The 23,490-nt window shown below is 35.4% G+C and overlaps 1 protein-coding gene and 1 pseudogene across 1 annotated transcript; one reads left to right on the forward strand and one right to left on the reverse strand.

The window, feature by feature from the left end:
- Positions 1–2,996: 2,996 nt before the first annotated feature.
- LOC124841480 (uncharacterized) lies at positions 2,997–3,494 on the reverse strand. Its single transcript, XM_047317759.2, has 2 exons — positions 3,285–3,494; positions 2,997–3,185 (listed from the first exon to the last, which is right to left on the reverse strand). Exons 1-2 carry the CDS (start codon positions 3,492–3,494, stop codon positions 2,997–2,999), a joined length of 399 nt encoding a protein of 132 aa, XP_047173715.2.
- Positions 3,495–4,745: 1,251 nt separating this feature from the next.
- On the forward strand, positions 4,746–23,188 carry LOC148203666 (uncharacterized; annotated as a pseudogene).
- The last annotated feature ends 302 nt before the right edge of the window (positions 23,189–23,490 follow it).

A 23,490-nucleotide genomic window follows, 5' to 3' on the forward strand; every position in this document is an offset into this window, starting at 1 on the left:
ATCATACAACAATAGTGAGTTTCATCAATCATGTGGTGGTTGGACAACATGTTATCTAAATCCATTCGTTGTCGCACCTAAATTGCGTGGAGGTTAAGGTGAAGGCGCACACATAACCGAGAGAGAGAAATAATCGTTATTCAGAACAAAGAACCCCATGTCGACAATCAGAGTGATGCCAATGTACGCTTGCCCTGATGTGATTTTGATACTAAATGCACCCTTTTCTACTTAGAAACTTGCTTGAAATCATGTTTTTCTATTAAGTTGTGTGAATAAGAGAGTTAAGGTTGAACTTGATGATTTTATGATTAAATTCCCTTGTTTTGGCAGGAAATGAGATAATATAAAAGCAGAGCTGAAGTGCCAAGGAGATGGAGCTCAGAAAGATTTGAAAAAGCACCAGAAAGTAGGAACACCCGAAGCTTGAGCGCCCTTTTTAGAGCCCTCAGCGCCAAAGCCTACCGTACATCACCTATGCACCCTTTTTGGAGCGCTAAGCGCCACTTTTCCTGGAGAACCACGCCTACTTGCCCTCCGAGTGAAGCTGAGCGCCAGTTGTAGTATCGCAGCATGCCCGGGCGCCCTAAGTGGGGCGTTGAGCGCCAACAAGATGGGCTTGGGCTTTGTTTCTATTATGATTCCGCTCTATTTAAAGGACCCAGACGCCTTAGGTTTTGTATCTTTGACAGAGGAGGCACAACAACACACTCTTCCACTCTTTGAAGGAGGATTTGGATGGGGGATCTTCCATCTTCAACTTTTAGTGTTTTTCTATCTCATTCTTCTCCATTGTACATCTAGTTTCACCATGACAATGGGGAACTAACTTCTATTTGTTGTTGGGGGATGATGTAACCTTGTAAACTCTCATGTATTTGAATTAATTCTTAATAATATATGATTCTTTTATTAACTGTTAGGGTAATTCTTCTGTGATCAATGCTTGCTTTGTTTAACTCATTCATAGTGTGATGTATGAATTGCATGAGTGCTGGGAGGTTCCTTACAATACAGGTTCTTGTAGAATTATTCCCAAGAGCAGTATTTCTCAAGGATGGGGGTATGAGTCTTGGTTGTCTTAAGCTCCTGATCTTCAGAATTAATTATTCGGAATGCTAGAAATCGTATGAACTAGTAATTAAGGATAGACTTTCTTCACTGAGGGATCGGGTTTTAAGTAATTTAGTGAGTGACGTTGACTTTAATGAAAGAAGAAGAATTCTTATATACATGAGAGTAAACTTGGTGAAATCTAATCCCAACAACATATTCATCTCATAGCATAAACATCCATTCATCGTTGTGCTACTCTTCAATTGATCAAAACTGCATTCATATTTAATTTTTTGTATTTGCATTCTAATCCAATAATTTTGTTCCTTTTAAGTCTTAATTAATCGAGTGATCACAACTGTCTAGTGTCGAGAGTCTCTTGGGACACGATACTTGGTCTTATCATTTTATATTACTTGTACGATCCGGTACACTTGGCAAAACAAGGGAATTTAGTTATAAATTCATGAAATTCAACCTCAACTCTCTTATTCACACAACTTAATAGAAAAACATGATTCCAAGCAAGTTTCTAAGCAAAAAAGGGTGCATTTAGTAAATTACATCACAGATAACGGTATTTTCACCCGTTATCACAACCCCAAACTTAGAACTTTGATTGTGCTCAAGCAAAAAGATTGTAACACAGCTTTTCAAAACAATTACTACAATGATTCAACATTTTTCAAAAACTTTTTCTTCCAAGACAAGAGATCACTTTTATCAGCTCAGCATACAGATGTCAGTCAAGATGTGTAGATGTCTTACTTCAATCAAAATCAATGTGATGCTCATATACTTCAACAGATGTTATCCTTAAGAATAATTAATCAACCAAGCAAAAATGTAATCAGAAATTCGAAGAACTACTCCTCACCAAGGAAAGTGTTTCACTCAAGCACTCAAAAGTGTATCACTCAAGCACTCAAAAGTGTATCACTCAACTCAAAGGTGTATAGTGAGGTATTGGTGACTTTTTCACTCTACTATCACAATGTCACACAAATTAACTTTGTCTTTCATTTAGCCACAATCAAACATACTCACAAGCAATTTGTCATCACAATGGCTTTTCATGGCTTGTAACTTGGCTGGGCTAAGAAGGAAATTGGTTTTTCTGGTCAGCAAAATCCTTGAGTTAAGAGAGGCATTTATGATTTCATCATTCAAGCACAAACTCTCTTTCTTTTTCCCAGCTTTCCCTTGCATTGAGCTTTTCTTTTCTTTTCTTTTCATCTTTCTTTTTCTTTTGCTTTTGCTTTTCATGTACTCACTGCTTAGCACAATGCTTTTTCTGTTCAATTTTTCCAGTAACCCCAAACTTGAACCTTTATCAATACCTCATCAAACGTTTTCAACTTAACTCAAGGTAAAGATTTTCAAAAAAAGGTTTTTCAAACATACATAAGGCTCAAGATTCAAAGGTTAGAATAATTTATTCTCTTTTCAGTTGGTAAAAATTCATGTGAAGGCTAAAAGAATAAGGGACAACAAAAGATGACCTTGATCATATGAAACCTGCAAGCAAGTAATTCAATCACAGAAAATTTGGGCAAAAACATTTATGCTTCCAAACTAATAGCAATTATTCACAAAAAACTGTGAAGCCCAAATCTCACACAGGTAAACTCACAAGTCCCAGAATTCAGAAAAAAACCATGCTCAGTATCTCAATCAAGTTTTACCTCAAGCACCTGTTTCATACACTGTGAGCCATCACCTGTATATCAGCACATCATGCATCATCTCAACATCAATCAATACACTAGAATATCTCAAAGCAATACTCATCACAAAACACAGCACAGTTGAATCAAAGTAGTGTGATTCATTCAAGCAAAGTACAATAGCAAAACAAATGATCAAAAGGAAAAGTTTAGAAAGTTGGGTTGCCTCCTAGGAAGCACTTCTTTAACGTCCTTAGCTTGACACCATTAAACTCAATCTGGATCAACCAACTCCATGATTGTGGAAACGCGTTCCACCTCACCACCCAAATAATGCTTGAGATGTTGTTCATTGACTACCCAACTTCTTTGTGGGTCTTCAGAGGCTAGATCTGTCAACTCAACTGCTCCATGTGGAAGGACATTCTTGATCATAAATGGACCATACCACTTGGACTTCAACTTTCCAGGGAAAAGCTTTAGTCATGAATTGAACAGCAGCACCCGCTGTCCTGGATTAAAGACTTTTTTTACCAGCTTCCTGTCATGATAAAATTTCACCTTTTCTTTGTAATTCTTGGAAGAATCATAGGCATGCAGCCGCATCTCCTCAAGCTCAATAATTTGCCTTCTCCTCTTTTCTGCAGTGTCACAAGGATCAAAATTCAAGAATTTTAAGGCCCACAGAGCTCGATGTTCCATATCTACCGGAAGGTGACATGCCTTTCCATAGACCATTTGGAAAGGAGATAATCCAATAGTTGTCTTCATTACGGTTCGATATGCCCAAAGAGCATCATCTGTTACCAATAAGGAGTATTGATAAATCTTGAAGAAATTTGTTTTGATGATGCTGCAAGAAGTTTTAGTTGAAGAAGATATTAGAATTAGTTAAAAGCAATTTGTAGAAATTAAATGTAGTAGGAAATTCTTGTAAACTTTGTAAACTTGCATTTTTAACTGCAATAATTGATTATGGAATGACAATAATCGATTATCACAGAGTCACATAGGAATAATCGATTATCGCTTCATATAATCGATTATCACATTTTGAAAACCCTGTAACGGACTTGAATAATCGATTATCACTTACAATAATCGATTATTCGTGGCAGTTGAAACTTAACCTTAGATATTCAGAGCAGCTGGCTATATAGTGTTTTTTTTTTAAGATTAAAGGAAAGAAGAAAAACATAGTTGAACACAGAGCTTTTGAGAATACAGTATGATCTGAGGAAGTTCCAAAAGCTAGTTCATTGCATTGCTTAGTCTTGTGAAAAGGAGAAGCTTGCGCTTTGTGGGTCAAAGGTCGGAGCGGTTCTCTTCAAGTTGGCAAAGTTATTGTTCTTCCGGTTCGTTCGTTCGAAGGAAGGTTTTATCTTTTTCTGTTTCATTTACTCTATTGTAATTTGTTGAAATTGATTTTAGTGAAATCGTTAATCACTTTTTATAGTGATTAACAACTGGACGTAGATTCTTTTGAATCGAACCAGGATAAAAATCCAGTGTATCAAATTTTCTACTCCCTACTCTCTTTATTGTTTTATGCATATTAAATGTTTGATAAATTTTCTCTAAGAAAATTGTTTTTCTAAAACGGACCATCAAAACTTGATTTGTGACCGTAACACGCTTTACAAGTATTTTATTCCGCTGCGCGACTCTATAACAGTATCGATTGTTACTACAATTGGTATCAGAGCTTGCTTTGATATTTTTTCAAATTTTTCGAAAATGGCCGGTCACCAAAACCAAGTATATGCCGAGGGTGCTTCCATCAACAGACCACCACTCTTTACTAGTGATAACTATGCATTCTGGAAAGTCAGAATGGAAATTTTTATGAGGTCTGTTACAGAGGCATCTGGGAAGCTGTACTAAATGGTCCCTATATTCCAAAAAGAACTATTGATGGTGTAGAAGTAGAAAAACCATACTTCAACTGGACTCCAGAGGAAAATAGAAGAGCTCAATTTGATATTAAGGCTCGCAACATTATTTCATCTGCTGTTGTACTTGATGAGTTTTATAGAATTTCAGTTTGTAAGATAGCACAAGAAATGTGGGAGGTTCTCAGAGTCACACATGAAGGAACAGAGGACGTGAAACGTGCAAGGAAGAACACTCTCATTCAGGAGTATGAGATGTTCAGAATGCAACCTGGAGAAACAATTTCCGATGTCCAAAAGTGTTTCATTCACATAGTGAACCACTTGACAGGGTTGGGTAAGACTTTTGATACTGATGAATTGAATGTAAAAATTTTGAAATCATTGGACAGGTCTTGGCAACCAAAGGTGACTGCCATCTCTGAGTCTCAAAATCTTACTCAAATGTCGATGCCAATTTTGTTTGGGAAACTCCATGAGCATGAACTTGAGTTGAGAAGATTGACGGCTGAAGAAGATCAAGGCAAAAGAAAGACACTAGCCTTCAAGTCCGAGATCTCCAAAGGAAAGAACTCTAAAAGGATTTAAGATGATGACTCCGATGATGATGAAGAAAACATGAGTCTTATGATTAAGAAGTTTGCAAAATTTATGAAAGCAAAGGGAAAAGACAAATACCGTGAAGAAAGGAAAGAAAATCATGGATCTTCTTCAAGCATTAAATGTTATGGATGCGGGGAAAGAGGTCATGTGAAGACTGGCTGTCCAAAGAATAAGAAAAGTGAAGAAAAGAAAGAAAGAAAGTTTCCAAAGAAAAAGAAAGCTTACATAGCCTGGGAAGATAATGCTTCAAGTTCTTCAAGCTCAAGGGATTCAGATGAAGAGGCAAACTTGTGCTTAATGGCAGATTTAGAAGATGCAGGAAGCCAAGTAAGTGACTCTAACTTAGAGTCGAGTGATGAATTTGATTTACAGAAGGCATTTCTTGATTTGTTAAATGAATCGGAAAAACTTGATGTTGCTCATACGAAGCTAAAGAAAGAACATAATGATTTAAAGTTGAAATATGAAAAAGTACTAGATGATGAAGTTGTTTTGAGAAACAAAGTTAGTAATCTGGAAACTAAGTTGTCTGAATTTGATGTTGTTGCACAACCTGTTGAGTGTCTATCATGCAAGAGTCATATGTTTAATATTGATATACTAGAGAATTTACTTGCAAAGGCAACCAGGTCTCAATCACATGTTAAAACAAATGCTACTAAAAACAATGTAAAAAATAAAGTCATGCATCAAAGCAAGAAGTCAAAAATAAAAAGAACTAGTAGAGTTTGGGTTGAAAAAGGAACCTTGATGAAAAATAAGGTACATGAGGTTTGTTGTTTTTACTGCATGAAACATGGTCACACATCAAATAAATGCAACATTAAACATTTTGGTGTACCAATTGGGAAATATGAATGGGTTAAAGTTATGAAATAATATTTGTTTACTTAAACTAACCCCAAGGACCCATAACAAGATTGGGGACCTAAGTTCTTGCTCTAATTTGTCTTGTAGGAACTTACTAAATCAAAGAAGTCATTGTGGTATCTTGACAGTGGTTGCTCAAGACACATGACTGGTGACAAGAAAAAGTTTATATCTTTTGAGAAGAAGAAACAAGGTTTTGTAACCTATGGGGATAACAACAAAGGTAGAATCATTGGAACCGGAGACATTGGAGGAGGAAACACCTTAACAATAAAGGACGTGTTATGTGTTGAAGGTCTCAAACACAACCTACTAAGCATAAGCCAACTTTGTGACAAAGGTCTCAAGGTAACCTTTGAGAGTGATAAATGCACTGTGTATTTTAAAAATTCTACTAAGATTGCTTTGCAAGGTGTTAGGCATAATAACATTTACTTGATTGATATTGAAAGTGCATCTAATCATAATATAACATGTTTAGTTGCTAAAGAGGAAAACCCTTGGCTATGGCATAAAAGAGCTGCACATATTCATATGCAACATTTGAATAAATTGATTTCAAAAAATCTTGTGATTGGTTTGCCAAATTTAAAATTTGAGAAAGACAAAATCTGCTCTGCATGTCAAAAGGGAAAGCAAACCAAATCCTCATTCTCATCTAAAACCATGATTTCAACATCAAAACCCTTAGAACTTCTGCATATGGACTTGTTTGGTCCATCTAGAATTAAAAGTTTTGGTGGAAACTACTATGCTCTTGTGATTGTTGATGATTACACTAGATTTACTTGGACATTCTTCTTAACCCTTAAAAGTGAAGCTTTTAAAGCATTCAAATCGTTTGCAAAACGTGTTCAAAATGAAAAGGAATTGAAAATCAAAACTTTGAGAAGTGATCATGGTGGTGAATTTGAAAATGAATCTTTTGAAAAGTTTTGTGAAAAATATGGAATTGCTCATAATTTTTCTGCTCCAAGAACTCCCCAACAAAATGGTGTTGTTGAAAGGAAAAGTAGATCACTAGAAGAACTAGCTAGGACTCTCTTAAATGAATCAAATGTGCCAAAGTACTTTTGGGCTGATGCAGTTAGTACTGCTTGTTACGTGTTGAACAGAATGCTAATTAGGCCTATTCTTAAGCTAACTCCCTATGAATTGTTTAATGGTAGAAAACCAAATGTATCTCATTTGAAAATTTTTGGATGCAAATGCTTTGTTTTAAATAATGGTAAAGATAATCTAGGTAAATTTGATGCTAAATCTGATGAGGCAATCTTCTTAGGATATTCCTTAACTAGCAAAGCATACCGGGTGTTTAATAGAAGAACCTTGAAAGTTGAAGAATCAATGCATGTTGTTTTTGACTAAATTGTGGACCTTGAGGTGAATCCTCTTGAGTTAAATCAATCACTTGCAGGTGATGAGGATTATTTGAGGGAAGCTCTTGAAGAGATGTACCTAAATGAAAACTATCCTTCAGAAACACAAAACGAACATCAAGTAGTTGATCCCAAAAGCTATCAGAAACCAAGAGGACTTTCTCTGGACAACATCATCGGAGATATATTAAAAGGGGTAATTACTAGACACAATCTTAACAATTTCTATTTAACAGTAGCTTTTGTGTCTCAGGTAGAACCTAAGAACATAAAGGAAGCTCTTCAAGATGATAAATGGTGTGTTGCTATGCAAGAAGAATTGAATCAATTTGAAAGGAATGATGTTTGGGAACTTATCCCTAGACAAGATGATAATCAAATCATTGGAACAAAGTGGGTGTTTAGAAACAAGCTTGATGAAGATGGAAACATCATCAAGAACAAAGCAAGGTTTGTTGCAAAGGGCTACTGTCAAGAGGAAGGTATAGACTATGATGAAACTTACGCTCCGGTAGCCAGGTTAGAAGCAATTCGATTGTTACTTGCTTATGCCTCTTTGATGAAGTTTAAATTGTACCAAATGGATGTGAAAAGTGCATTTTTGAATGGTTTTATTAAAGAAGAGGTATATGTTAGTCAACCTCCTGGTTTTGAGGATTTTAAATATCCTAATCATGTTTATAAGTTGAAAAAGGCTTTGTATGGTCTTAAACAGACACCTAGGTCTTGGTATGAAAGACTTAGTACCTTCTTGATTGCAAATGATTTCTCTAGAGGAAAGGTTGATTCCACCTTGTTTATTAAGAAAGTAGGAAAACATATCTTGATTGTTCAAGTATACGTAGATGATATTATTTTTGGGTCTACAAATGATTCATTATGTGAGGGATTTGCACAAATAATGCAAGGTGAATTTGAGATGTCTATGATGGGTGAGCTTACCTTTTTCTTAGGACTGCAAATAAAGCAAATAAATGGGGGAACTTTTGTCTCCCAAACTAAATATTGTAGAGAAGTGCTTAAGAAGTTTGGTATGGATACTTGTAAAGAAGCCAACACGCCTAAGGCAACGTCTTGCTATTTAGATAAGGATGAATCTGGTGAAGGGGTAAATGAAACCATGTTTAGAGGAATGATAGGATCCTTACTGTATCTAACTGCTAGTAGACCAGACATTATGCAAAGTGTATGTGTGTGTGCTAGGTACCAAGCTAATCCTAAAGAATCTCATCTAATTGCTGTCAAAAGGATTTTGAAATACCTTAAAGGAACCACTTCTTTTGGACTTTGGTATCCATCTGATGCTTCACTTAGTTTAATAGGTTATTCTGATGCAGACTATGGTGGCTGTAAAATTGATAGGAAAAGTACTAGTGGCACTTGTCATTTTCTGGGTTGTTCCTTAGTGTCTTGGCATTCAACGAAACAAGCTTGTGTAGCTTTATCTACTACTGAAGCTGAATACATTGTTGCTGGCAATTGTTGTGCCCAAATCTTATGGATGAAACAGCAACTGGAGGACTTTGATATCTTCCTTGATCACATTCCTCTGAAATGTGATAATACTAGTGCTATCAACCTAACTAAGAACCTCATCATGCACTAAAAAACTAAGCACATTGAAATTAGACATCACTTCTTGAGAGATCACATTCAAAAAGGAGATTGCCAAATTGAATACATTGACACATTACATCAATTAGCTGATATCTTTACTAAAGCCCTGCCTAAAGATAGATTCTATGAGCTTAGAAGAGAGTTAGGGGTATTAGACATGTCTTAGACTCCAGATTTCTGATTCTTTGCGTATTTTCGTAAGATCAACGTTAATAATCGATTATCATCAGGTCATAATCGATTATTCCCAACCTGGACAACATCCTCTACACTGAGATAATCGATTACCCCACCCAATAATTGATTATGAATCTTCAAATTCACCCCTAGAAAATCATGAGCAAATAATCGATCATCTTCATACATAATCGATTATCACACAATTTCTGGAATGTAACCCACGAGCAGATAATCGATTATCACTTACGATAATCGATTATCACGCTAACAGTTTTGAAAATAGAGCCGTTGGAGCCTCCCATAACGGCTGAAAACGGCCATAAACGGCTAGTTTTTCCCTTCTTCTTATAAATAGCCCCCTATAATCGATTATTAGACATCTCTTTGCACCCAGAAACTGCTGTAATCAAAATCTTGAGCTCCCAATCTCTCCATTTTTACTCACTTTCTCAAACTATCACTCCCTCAACCTTTCTCCATGGCAGATTCAAGGAGACATCGCCGCAGAGCTGCTGGAGCATCCTCTTCCTCTCAACCACGTCCAGCAAATATTGATGGATGGATTTCAGATCAAGGAAAACATGCGGACTATGGTACTTCTTGGCAAGAAAGAAGAATCATGGCGGTAAAGTATATTCGCCTTGATTTTTTCCGTTTCTATGGATTTCAATTTCCAGAGCTTTTTACTGTTCAAGGACTCTCAAATCTGGTGGAGCAAAAAGGTTGCATTTATCCCGATCTCATCAGAGTGTTCTACTTCAACTTGAGATATCGAGATGGGATTATTTCCACTAAAGTCAAGGGTGTCCGCATAATTTTAGATGATGATGTGTGGACCAACGTTGCCCAACTACCCATCTGGGATGATGCTGTCAAAGTTCATCTCGGACTCCAAGATTTCGATTGCTTGATGACTTTCCAATCCTTCCTGCGTCACCCTGAACAACAGACTAATCGAAGGCAATTGCTTGTTGGCGGTTTCAAGGTTGAAGAAAGGATGATTCACTACTTACTTGTCTGGATCCTATGTCCTAGAGCAACCAATCATGGTCAATGCTCTGAACAAGATCTACTTCTTCTGTATGGGATCCTAAATCAAATACACATCGATTGGCCTGCTCTCATTTCTGACACTATGGTAAAAGCTAAGAAATCCCACTCTTATCAATTTCCTTATGCTCTTCTTATTTCTAGAATCTTGGAGTACAAAGGTGTAAATGTTGAAGGAGAACTTGTCCAAGCCATTCAAGTTGTTGGCTCGGAAATTGGCGATACTACCTTTCGTCAGATGGGATTCATTACTAGAGGAAGAGTTCTCATTCACAAAGATGATGACCATCCTGATGAAAATGAAGATGATGACATCGATACTCATATGGCAGAACCAGTTAATGCTGCTACTCCTTCTGATGCTGGTCCATCTACCATGCCCTCATCCTCCGCACTCTCCATGGAAGAACATTTTGCTAGATTATCTAAGCAAGTAGAGGATATAAGTCTAGCACAAAAAACACACTTTGAGGAGGTTTATGAGTGGCAACAATCTGTTGATGAGTACATGGTTGATCAATTTCTTGATCTTGATGTTCGCCTATCTAACATCGAGAATCATCTTAACCTTCAACCTACAGAGAGATCTCCTAGTCCTGAGTTTTAGATATAGGTTCTATGTTAGAATGTTTTGTTGTTTGCTTGTTATTTCATCTATGTTATAATTTTGTCTGTTATGTGTCTTCTTATAATGTAATCCTTATTTTCATAAATAAAATGATCTCTTGATTATATGCATGCTTTGTTTAATTGAGGGGGAGATCATATTTAGGGGGAGCCTTTAACATCAAATCTTTTTGCTTCTGATCAAAAAGGGGGAGAAGAATAATACAAGGGGAGAAGTATAAATTAATACAGGTATTGCTAACTCTGTTGTTGTCTGTTAGCTTGTATGTTTTGCAGGTAAGCCAAAATTGCTTTTAAAATTGAATTTTTTATCATCATCAAAAAGGGGGAGATTGTTACCAATAAGGAGTATTGATAAATCTTGAAGAAATTTGTTTTGATGATGCTGCAAGAAGTTTTAGTTGAAGAAGATATTAGAATTAGTTAAAAGCAATTTGTAGAAATTAAATGTAGTAGGAAATTCTTGTAAACTTTGTAAACTTGCATTTTTAACTGCAATAATCGATTATGGAATGGCAATAATCGATTATCACAGAGTCACACAGGAATAATCGATTATCACTTCATATAATCGATTATCACATTTTGAAAACCCTGTAACGGACTTGAATAATCGATTATCACTTACAATAATCGATTATTCGTGGCAGTTGAAACTTAGCCTTAGATATTCAGAGCAGCTGGCTATATAGTGTTTTTTTTTAAGATTAAAGGAAAGAAGAAAAACATAGTTGAACACAGAGCTTTTGAGAATACAGTGTGATCTGAGGAAGTTCCAAAAGCTAGTTCATTGCATTGCTTAGTCTTGTGAAAAGGAGAAGCTCGCGCTTTGTGGGTCAAAGGTCGGAGCGGTTCTCTTCAAGTTGGCAAAGTTGTTGTTCTTCCGGTTCGTTCTTTCGAAGGAAGGTTTTATCTTTTTCTGTTTCATTTACTCTATTGTAATTTGTTGAAACTGATTTTAGTGAAATCGTTAATCACTTTTTATAGTGATTAACAACTGGACGTAGATTCTTTTGAATCGAACCAGGATAAAAATCCAGTGTATCAAATTTTCTACTCCCTACTCTCTTTATTATTTTATGCATATTAACTGTTTGATAAATTTTCTCTAAGAAAATTGTTTTTCTAAAACGGACCATCAAAACTTGATTTGTGACCGTAACACGCTTTACAAGTATTTTATTCCGCTGCGCGACTCTATAACAGTACTGATTGTTACTACATCATCTAACTTTTAAGACCAATCCTTTCTTGATGAAGCAACTGTCTTTTCTAGAATCCTTTTTATCTCCCTATTGGAAACCTCATCTTGCCCGTTTGTCTATGGATGATAAGGTGTAACTACCTTGCGTCTCACACCATAGTGCTTGAGTACCTTTGCAAGCTGAAAATTGCAAAAATGAGATCCTCCATCACTAATGAGTACTCTAGGTGTTCCAAATCGGGAGAAAATTTGCCTTTTTAGAAATTTAATAACAGTGCTAGAATCATTCTTGTGACAAGCCAGAGCTTCCACCCATTTACTCACATAATCCACTGCCACCAATATGTATTCATTGCTGAAAGATGGTGGAAAAGGTCCAACAAAATCTATGTCCCAGCAATCAAAAACTTCAACTTCTAATATGCCTTACGGTGGCATTTCATGACGCTTGGAGATAGTACCCGTCCTTTGACACTTATCACAGTTCCTGGCATGATAATGAGCATCTTTAAATAGAGTAGGCCAATAAAATCCTGACTGGAGCACTTTTGCAACTGTTCTCTCTCCACTAAAATGCCCCCCAAAAGGTGAGTCATGATAGTGCCATAAAATTTCTTCCACTTCCTCTTTAGTCACACAACGCCTCAGAAGGTTATCTGCTCCAATTTTGAACAAGTAAGGATCATCCCAAATAAACTGTTTCGCATCATGCAAATTTTTTTTTCTTTGTTGCCAATTGAGATCTTCTGGGATTACTCCTGAAGCTTTGAAATTAGCCATATCAACAAACTATTGATGGATTGGCAAGTGTACCAAATCGCACAAGTAATATAAAATGGTAAGATCAAGTATCGTATCCCAGAGGACTCTCGACATTAGACAGTCGTGTGATAACTTGATTAATTAAGACTTAAAGAAAATGAGATCATTGGTTTAAAATGCAAAGACAGAAAATTAAATATGAATGCAGTTTGATCAATAGCAGAATAGCATAGTGAGGAACGAATGTTGTTTATAATATGAGATGAGTATGTTGCTGGGGTTAGATTTCACCAAGTTACCTCTCATGTATGTAAGAATTCTTCTTTATGCATTAATGTTAACGTCATTCACTAAATCACCTAAACCCAATCCCTCGACGAAATAAGCATGTCCTTAATCACCAGTTCATGCAACTCCTAGCATTCCTAGCAATTAAATGTGAAGATCAAGAGCTTTAAGACGACCAAGACTCAAACCCTCATCCTTGAGAAATATTACTCTTGGGAGAATTCAAAAAGAACCTGAATTGTAAGGAACCTCCCGGCACTAATGCAATTCATACATCACGCTATGAATGAGTTAAACAAAGCATGTAATAAGCACAGATGAATTACTGTAACAATTAATGAAAAAACATATGTAGTTAAGAATCAATTCAAATACATGAGAGTTCAAAAGGTTACATCATCCACCAACAACAAATAGAGTTTAGTTCACCATAGACATGGTGAAACTAGATGAATAATGGAAAAGCATAAGATAGCAAAACCCTAAAAGTAGAGGATGGAAGCTCCTGCATCCGAATCCGCCTTCAGAGAGTGGAAGAGTGTGTCGTTGTGCTGCTCCAGCCAGAGATACAGAACCTAGGAAGCTTGGGTCTTTTAAATAGAGCGAAGACAAAACAAAATCAAGGCCTAGGCCCGTGTTGCTGGCGCTCAAGCGCCCCACTTAGGGCGCCCGGGCGGTGAGCGGTGGTTTCCTACGCTTAAGCCTCACAGATGACGCCCCAGCTTCGTGCTACTGGCGCTCAAGCACCCAAAAATGGGCGCCCGGGCGGTGAGCGACAGTCTTCTACGCTCAAGCTTCAGAGATGACGCCTAAGCTTCGTGCTTCTGGCGCTCAAGCGCCCAAAAAGGGGTGTCCGGGTGGTGCGTGACACTCTTCTACGCTTGAGCCTCCAAAAAGGGTGCCCAAGCCTCGAGCATTCCTCCCTTCTGGTGCTTTTCCAGGCCTTTATGAGCTCCACAACCATTATCAACACACAATGCAGTTAGTATAGTAAGTTATATGAACCAAAGACACTTGACGTGTGTGGTTGAGGTCGTACCCAAATCAAATCAATAGCAATTAGAAATGCAGTATACTAGGAAGTGACTCCTAGGTCATCTCTCAAGGACAAATATTTGGTTCAATCATTAAATTAAACACGTAGTAGGGGGTTTGGACAGATTGTGTGAACCAAAAATTAACCGATTAAAACACGAATTCAAACATTAATTAAAAACGGTTGGTCACTAGCTCAATTGCAATGCGTCCAATCCCTAATTAACAATAACTATCCTCTCCTCTCACCCCTAATCCAACATGAATTAACCAACTAAGCGAAGATCAACCTAGATTTCATAAAAGTTAATTAAGCAAATCCACACACATTTAATCAATTTCTGCATCACACAGATTAATCAATTTAGCAAAGATTAAATACCAATTAGGCAACTAAGCTTGTAACTAATTGCAAGCACAGAACAGATTCAATATGATGCAAGGTAAGACAGTGAAAACACAATGATAGTGCATAAATCTCATGGAAATGTTGCAATCTCAGTATTGACCAACCAAACAAATTCAAGTTATCATCAAAAGGAAATGGAAACAACGATTAGAAATTGAAAACATCAGAGCCGAGGCAATGCAAAATTGGAAAAATGGAGATGAACCCTGAAAAGGAAACTAAATACGAAATTGTAATTGCAAACGAAGTGTAGAGTCAAAGAAACGAATTGAACTCATAAACATAATGAACTCGGAAACGAAATGAAGTAAACGAAATTGAGAGTGCAGTTAACGAAATTGAAAGTGCAGTGAACAAAATTGAAAATGTAGAGAAAGTGCAAAGAAGCCAAATGCTATAAACGAAATTACTGCAAAAAATTGTAAATACTGGAAATATCTAAATATCATAACCTAAAACCCCAAAGGGGGAGCTGTCTAGAGCACCAAAGCCTCCAAAACGAGAATGAAGAGAAGAAAGAGTTTTTGGTCCCCTTGGGTACTTAAACCTAAGCCCCCAAATCTGCCCTACAAATGGACCTCTCCTAATTTACCAAAAATGGTCCCAATAAGTCAAGTCTGATCCAATTTGCATTAAAAACAAAATAAAAACGAAATTAAAATATAATGACGTAGATAATGGGAAATGATGTGACAACACTCTTATTGTCCCAAAATATGATTTCAAAATTGTCCTGCAAATAATAATGGGAATACTTAAACTCAAATAATTCAAATTAATTAAAATAAGAATTACTAGTCAAATTAAGCCCAAATAGAGAAAATGAGACAATAATGGAGAATTAAACACAATTCACTAATAAAATTTGGTGAGGAAAGCTAAGTGAATAGGACAAAATAGTGATTCATCAGTGTGTTGGAGGTTTATCAATCACAATACACCCTTATTATTCTTGTTGTTATCGTTCTGTTGCGCTTACTAGGTCATGTGTGTCGATATTCATGAGTGCTCTAGAGGTCATGCCATGATCTCATGTAATTGACCCACTCGACACTCATATAGGTGATTTCATCAAGTATATGCTACAAATCGTACACCACCCATAAGGGATATGAAAATCATTAAAACTTTTGTTTAGGCTAAAATTCTTTCACCACATAGAATTTTAATGACAAAGTTTAACCTCTCAATAATGCAGTCTCTAGAATTTTCACACACCATAGGAAAGGACATAATTGATTAAAAATCAATTTACTATTATCAGAACTAACAAGTGACTTATTTTTACCCATATGAACCTTATTCATGGGATCTCCAATCACAAAGGTTGGGTTACCATAACTTGTTGTTTGCAAGTGGCTTAAGTCTCATTAGCCTTTATGTTTCTAATATCATTTGTCTTCCCAGGGTTTTGTCAGAGGATCTGTTAGATTCAGTTCTGACTTCACATGATTAATGAAAATAGTTCCACTCTTTAGTAGTTGCTTCACCAAATTGTGTCTCAATTGTATATGTTTATTTTTTCCATTGTAATTCTTGTTTTTAGTTATATCTATTGTCGATTGGTAATCACAATGTATTGGTACTGATAGGGTTGGTTTCATTCCTAGTGGAATGTCCACTAAGAAGTTTTTCAACCACTCAGCCTCATTATCAATCATCTCAAGAGTAACAAACTCATATTCCATTATTGATCTTACAATAATTGTTTGTCTGGCTGATCTCCATGTAATCGCACCACCCCCAAGTGTGAATACATAACAACTAGTGGACTTTGTCTCATTTGAATCAGAGATCTAGTTAACATCATTGTATCCTTCTAGTACAGCGGGAAATCTACTATAGTCAATGGCATAATCCATTGAACATAGCAAGTGCATCCCAATGTTCCTGATTTGGACATTGAGTGTATCTACTCAATCTATCTACTGCATAAGTAATATCAGGTCTAGAAAAGCTCATCAAGTAAGTAAGCTCCCGATTATCTAGGCATACTAAGGCTGAGAAATGGGTTCTCCTTTGTTTTTCATTAATTTATAATTAGCATCATAAGGGGTACTCACTGGTTTAAACTCATAAAACTCAAACTTCTTAAGAAGTTTCTCAATGTATTGTTTTTGGATACTAATATACTATTTCCCTTCCTTATGATTCTAATACCTAAGATCACATTGGTCACCCATGTCTTTCATTTCAAAATTTGATCCGAGAAACAATTTAGTTCTAGCAACAATCTCATTGCATGTACCAAAAATTAACATGTCATTCACATACAAACATATAATGAGATATTCTCTACTTTCAAATTTAGAATACTACCAATATCATTATGAAAAGCCAAATTTATTTCTTCGAATAATTAAGTAACATTACCTACACTCATATTGTTTTCAAATGAGAACTGTCATTCAATAAATCAACCTGAAGATTCATACCACATCAATTCAATACCCACATGTACTCATCCAAATCTAATATGCCCAAGAACCTTAAAATATTCTATATCCACGAAAAATCACATAACAACAATTAACGAAATTCTGGAATTAGTTTGAATATCATTGAACAACTTTAATAAAAATTTGCTCGCCAGAAGTTAAATCCCACAAAGCTTCTAATTTCATAAGTAAGGTCAAAGAATGTTGGGCTTAATTCCCATGTCAAGAAAAGCACATAATTAATAGCAATTACTAACTCAGAGAACTATAATCAGCTCATCCAGAATACAAATCAATCTCAACTATGTCAACACGTGATTCCATCACATTGATAAGATCAATCATCTAATTACAAAGTAACTCATGTTCATACCAACCAATTTAATGAAGATTTTGCAATCTAAACAGAACAAGACAACAAATTACAAGTTTTATCATCTAACAACCACCACATAGTTGATGTATAAATCTTACCATCAATTTACTTTTCTAACATCAATCTTGCAATTATTTTCCAGCAAGGACAACAAGGCTTTATACCAATATCATAATAGTAACCAACAAGCATTTTATGCAATTTTTACAGCCATTACAGCAATTATATTATGCCATAGTTACAATAATTACATCAAGTATTTTATATTATTTTTATAGCAATTACAGCAAGTATATTCTGTTGATTTTTAACCCAAAATAGCAAAGCTTTAAAATTCCAAACAACATTTTCATTCAATCAACAAAACACAAGTTTCTGATACTGTATTTTCATTCAAACAACAATATTTTCTGGTGTAGAAACTTTAAAAACAACAACATTTTTTCTTATCAGAAATAGGGTAAAACAACATGTTCATGGCAAAAATAAAGTAAGAACAACATCATTTTTCATGGCAGAAACAAAGTAAAACATCAACAATTTTTTTTTTTGCAGAATTTTATTTTAACACAGCAAGGAATTTGCAAAATTTATAAAAGCTAATAGCAAGCCTTTTTGGCATCAACCAGCAAATGATTTAAGTGCAATACAACATCTAGAACAACACCAAACAATAAGGTTTTCTTGTGCAGAAACAATAATGAAAACAACAATTAAACATAGGCATTCCTCTTATGTATCATTTCGGAAATTCCAATGTATACAACTCCCTCTCTTTCTCTCTCTTTTTTTCTAATCAAATAAAAAAAAACAGGGCACACTCATTTACATTCTCATGGAATATATCAATATTATACCATTATCATCTCCCGAACCCAATACAATCTCAAACACTGAACATTATAATGTTCGAATCAAAAGGCATAGCATTTTATAAACTGTACATGTGTATAATCTTCAAACAATATCAAAATCACAAATCAAGAATCAAAAAGAGAATTTTAGGTTTTTCTTTTAGAGATACACACCCATATAATAAAACAAATTCAAATTAGCTCTTCATACCTTTTTAATTTTGGACAATAACGAGATCGGAAACCAAAGGACTAAGATTTCAATCGCTTGTGTCTATATATGATGTATAAGTCCTTAAGATTGTTGTAGAAATGACTGACAAAATCACGAACAGTATTGCCTGAGGCGTGTAGTTTCACTATCCTTAAGGACTTATCCGTAGTGTATTGCGCAAGTCCCCCAAGATACAACAGGAACTTCTCGAGAGTATTCGAGGATCTCAAAACTAGCCAGGATCTCTAAAATGAGTATAAAAATAAACCCACAATATTTTAGAAAAGGAAAAGAGAAAAGGATGAAACTTAAGAAGAAAAGAGAATGAGAGAAGATTGATTTTGGTGTGTTTTGGAATGGAGGAAGAGCTTTCTATTTATAGAGCTAGGGAAGAATTAATTAAATAAACGAAAATAAAAATCATTAAATGATTTTAATGTTGCACAACCTTTACTTTGCAATATTTTAAAAAGATTTTAACGTTGCAATATGAACGTTATAGCACTTTACAACATTTTACAAGAGAGAGAATGGGAAGGGAAACAACAAGGGTATGTGATAAGGTTGCAGCAATGGATGTGGTCGTGAGTCGGAGTGCGGGGGCAACGACATACTCTCAGAGAACGCAAGCTGAAGATAAGAGAAGACAAGCTTAGGAAGAGAGGATGTGTGATGCATAAAAATGATGGACAAAAAGTCAAGAGAAGATAGAATTAGATATTCACATTCTATGATAGGTGGCTTCCTACCTGTTATGACAGGTTTCTTATACCTGTCATAATACATTTTTAAAATAATTTCAATTTTGTCATCGCAACTACTTATTATGACAGGTATTTCAAAGTACGTCGTAATAACCCTTTCTTTTATTACGAAAATGTCACTGGTTACCTTATTAAGACACGTGGAGTTTACCTGTCATAATAAGTCGTCATAAAATTCTTTTTTTTCACTAGTGCTAATACCTACTATATATCTTTCCTTTTTTATTTCTTCTGAATAAAACTAAATTGCCAAATTTCTTCTTCAAATATAGGAACATATACCTTTTTCTCATCTTGTGTCATTAACATCCATTGTCTATAATGTGACAGATTTTTTATTTGACTATTAAATATATTTGCAAGAAGAATGATTTTGTCTTTAGATACATAAATAAACTTCAGTTCTTTTTAGTTGTTCTTTATTTAACATGTGTTAATACTTAATTTTGACATGATAGTTGTAAAAAATGTTGAAAAATATTAAAAGATGAATTTGTGAGAAAGTGATAAAAAATAAAAAAAAATACTAAAAATAATGAAAGGTATAAGTTTTAAAAAAGAAATTCTTATGTTGATAAAAATATTCATTTTTGTACTATATAGTATAGGACCCGTCTTGGGACCAGTACATGTCAGACTAATAAGTTAACAATGTACTCGGCCCATCCGTATTCAGTCACTACAACATCACACAAGATACTTAGTCACTATAGCCCATAGTTGACTATAATGATTCAGGAGGCAATAAATATTTGGGTCAATGGGCTCAGATCCATCTAGATAAAAGCTCATAAACAATAAATATAAATAATATATTTAATGAGTTATGTTAATTATGTTTCATTTATTATACATTTATTGTTTGTTAACGTCATATTCTAACTTAAACATTAAAATGTCTTCTGTAAACACAACCCGAGAGAACTAACATTGAGGAGAAAGACGAGTACAAATATTAAAAGTATTTAATATTTGAAAGTCTTGGATATAATATGTTTCTATAAGAATACTTTTATTTAGAAAAAAAAACTACTACTTATAAGAAAGTATTATAGTTAAAAAGTTTAAAAATTAAAAAGTATAAAATGGTGTTCGAAATTTAAAACTATCAAGAGATTTTGTTTTTCGTCCCTCTTTCAAACTTTGGTACACTTTGATCCCTCTCCTTAAGGAAACCATAATTTTTGGTCCTCCAAAACAAACAGCGTTAAAAATCAGGTGAGGTGGCTAACGTCTGGCCACGTGGGATGACATGTATCCTTTCTAACGTTTGTCACGTGTGTTTACATTTAAAATGCAAACTGAGAACTTTGCTTTATTAGGTTCATTGGTAAAGTTTGGTTGAAAGTGTGGTTTGAAGGTTGAAGAGCAAAGATGAGATCATCATTTCAGTTGGATAGAAGGTTGAAGGTGAATCGCAAAAGGTTGGATTTTATCTTCTTGAGCATTGTTGTAGTTGGTCACATAAGTTCATTTTCCTCTTTCGTTTCTTGTGAATAGATCGATGGATTTGGGATATCGGGTTTTGTTGGGACTAGTCAAACTTGATTTACTTTCGAAATCACTGTTGAAGGGAAATAAAAGCAGAAAGAGGAGGAAATGGTTGCATGTGAAGGAGCATTGGTTCTGGAATGTCCCAAACATGTGGATCCTCCTCTCACTTAGCTTCAAAAAACTGTGGTTGTGGGGAAAGATTGTTGTTGTTGAAGGCAACTACATTGAAGAAGAAAGGGAGACTATTTTATAGATGTAGAAATTGGGTAGTAAGTGAGAAAAAATGTTTTACTTATTGTGGTGAAGTTTGTATTCGTGATTTGTAATTTCTTTTGCAGAGTAATTCAAGTTGTAACTACTTTGAATGGGTTGATGAAGGAGATTCTGAAATTGAAGGAAGCTTACGAAGGAAGAGTGAAGAAGTTGAAGTCTGTATAGAAAATATTGTGTTGGATCTAAGGAAGAAGAAGGACAAGTTGAAGAGGAAAATAGAGCAAGAGAGAAAAATTTTCAAAATGATGTTGGTCTTGTTTGTATTGTCATGGGCATTAACAGTGATGTTTTCTATTATGTTTATGTTGAAGATAAATTGTAATTAGATTGGTAATGTTGTGTTGTGGATGTACTTTGAAGTTTAAATTCAATAAAATGTGGAAGTTCAGTTCAATTCTGCCCAGTTCAATTTTGCCATGATGTTTGTGTTATGTGCATTTGTGTTATGTGATTATAGCTGTCATTTTAAATCAAGAGTTTGAACACATAAGTGGGTGTTGTCATTATGTGCATTCCTAGTGGTTGTAAGTTAAATAAATTGACAGCATACCCACAGTTCACAACCTAATGTAAGTCTGTCAATGCTGAATAGTTTATAAAATTAGTTACACCCAAAATCTCAACCAGTAAAAGCGTTATATTGTTATGCGTAATTTGGACATGTGAATGAAGTCTTTATTTCAACTAGAGAGAATGACCAAGTATCATTCGATGTGGATGCTTTATATAAGCTATTAAATTATCTCCAACAGGTTGGAACAATCCATTATACTGAACCTGATAAGTATAAATAAAATGTGATAGCAAAAAGCACCACTACTGAACCTCATAAGGTTTTTCACTTATAACATCAATCACCAAAGATTACTAAACCTGAAAAGATACAGCAAAAATAGCAACTATGTCTATTATGAGATTCCAACCCCCCTAATGCTTTCAAAATAACTACTCCAACAACCAATTTAAAGCACAATGACTGAAATGGACAATGAAGAATAAAATGTCATCGAGGTGGTCCCTAAGCATTGCATTGAACATAAAGAAGTGGTCCTAGAGCATTGCATTGAACAAAAAGAAGTGGTCCTAAAGCACTATAAATAACAGAACAATTCAGTCGACAATAACAAGTGGTCCCTGACTACTTTAATTAACATTGCATGTGCTACACTACATGACAAACAAGTGGTCCAAAAAATATTGTGTCCACTACTAATGGTCTCCCCAAGTGGCTCACATTCAGTACATTATAGAATTACAAAAAGTCACATCCTTACACTAGCAAATCAATTGCAACTCGCTTGAGACCCTAGAATTTGTCCAGACAGTCTTAAGGATGTTCTTCTTCCCCCTTCACGTATACTTGCAGCCCCTCCAGGTTGTGATGTTGATGCAGCCCCTGCATCTGTGCCTGCTCCCATTCGTGATGTTGTTGGACCTTGTGAGGTTGATGCAGATGGTCCACCAGCTGCTGCAGTTCTTCTTGCAGATACTCCCCTTCCAGTTGATGCAGATGCTCCCCTTTCAGTTGATGCAGATGCTCCCCTTCTAGCTGATGCAGTCCTTCTTGTAGATGCTCCCCTTCCAGTTGACGTAGGTGCTCCCCTTTCAGTTGATGCAGTTGTTGTTGCAGATGCGCCCCTTGTGGCCTGTGAAAGGAGTAAGGTAGTTAGAATTGACATACTTGTAAATAAATGAACTTGTAAATAACATCTCCAGGAAGAATTACCTTGCTTTTCTGCCCCTTTTTACAACTTCTTACATTGTATCCATATGCATTACAAATGCTACAATTCATACCAATATTTTTCTTGGACAACTTTGAATGGTTGACATATTCATCAGCTTCTCTTCTTCTTAACTTTTTAGGCTTTCCAGGAGGTGTTTTATAAGTGGGTGGTAGTAGTGGTGCAGTGTCGGATGTAGGCCAAAGTTGTTGTCCATTGATTGGAATTATTTCAGGTGCATAACAAGTTTGATAAGCGTGTTTCTTGTAATATGGATGAACATAATCTTCTGGGTTTTCTAATTTATAATGTATGGCAGCAACAGCATGTCTACAAGGTATTCCTACCAGATCCCAAAAGTAACAAGTACAACTATGATTACTTACATCAACTACAAACTTGTCCATTGTAAAGCCATGAGTGGCTTCAAATTTTGCACCCCCTGCCAAATTGGAAGCCAATTCCCACTCTTTTCAACTTCCCTATCCAGTCTTTTTCTTGGTTTAGGCATAACATCACCAAGATATGTGTTCACTTTTTCTCTAGTGTTGCAAACCTAGTCATAATATATGACCTAATCCATTCCATCATAGTAATTATAGGTTTGTCTCTTGCCAGCAAAATTGTGCTATTAAATGACTCAGACAAATTATTGATCAACACATCACATCTAGGATAAGCACTAAATGCATGTTCACACCAAGATTTAGTTGG

Source organism: Vigna umbellata, chromosome 2, assembly GCF_029865625.1.
Source record: "Vigna umbellata cultivar VRB3 chromosome 2, Vumbellata_1.0, whole genome shotgun sequence".
NCBI classification, from domain to species: domain Eukaryota; kingdom Viridiplantae; phylum Streptophyta; class Magnoliopsida; order Fabales; family Fabaceae; genus Vigna; species Vigna umbellata.

What these genes read in the sequence shown, in the direction of transcription:
- LOC124841480 (XM_047317759.2), bottom strand. Translation starts at nt 3,494, where the DNA reads ATGAAGACAACTATTGGATTATCTCCTTTCCAAATGGTCTATGGAAAG. An exon ending in CCAAGAATTACAAAGAAAAG is followed by an intron (nt 3,186 to 3,284) that starts GTGAAATTTTAT and finishes TTCCCTGGAAAG; the next exon opens with TTGAAGTCCAAGTGGTATGG.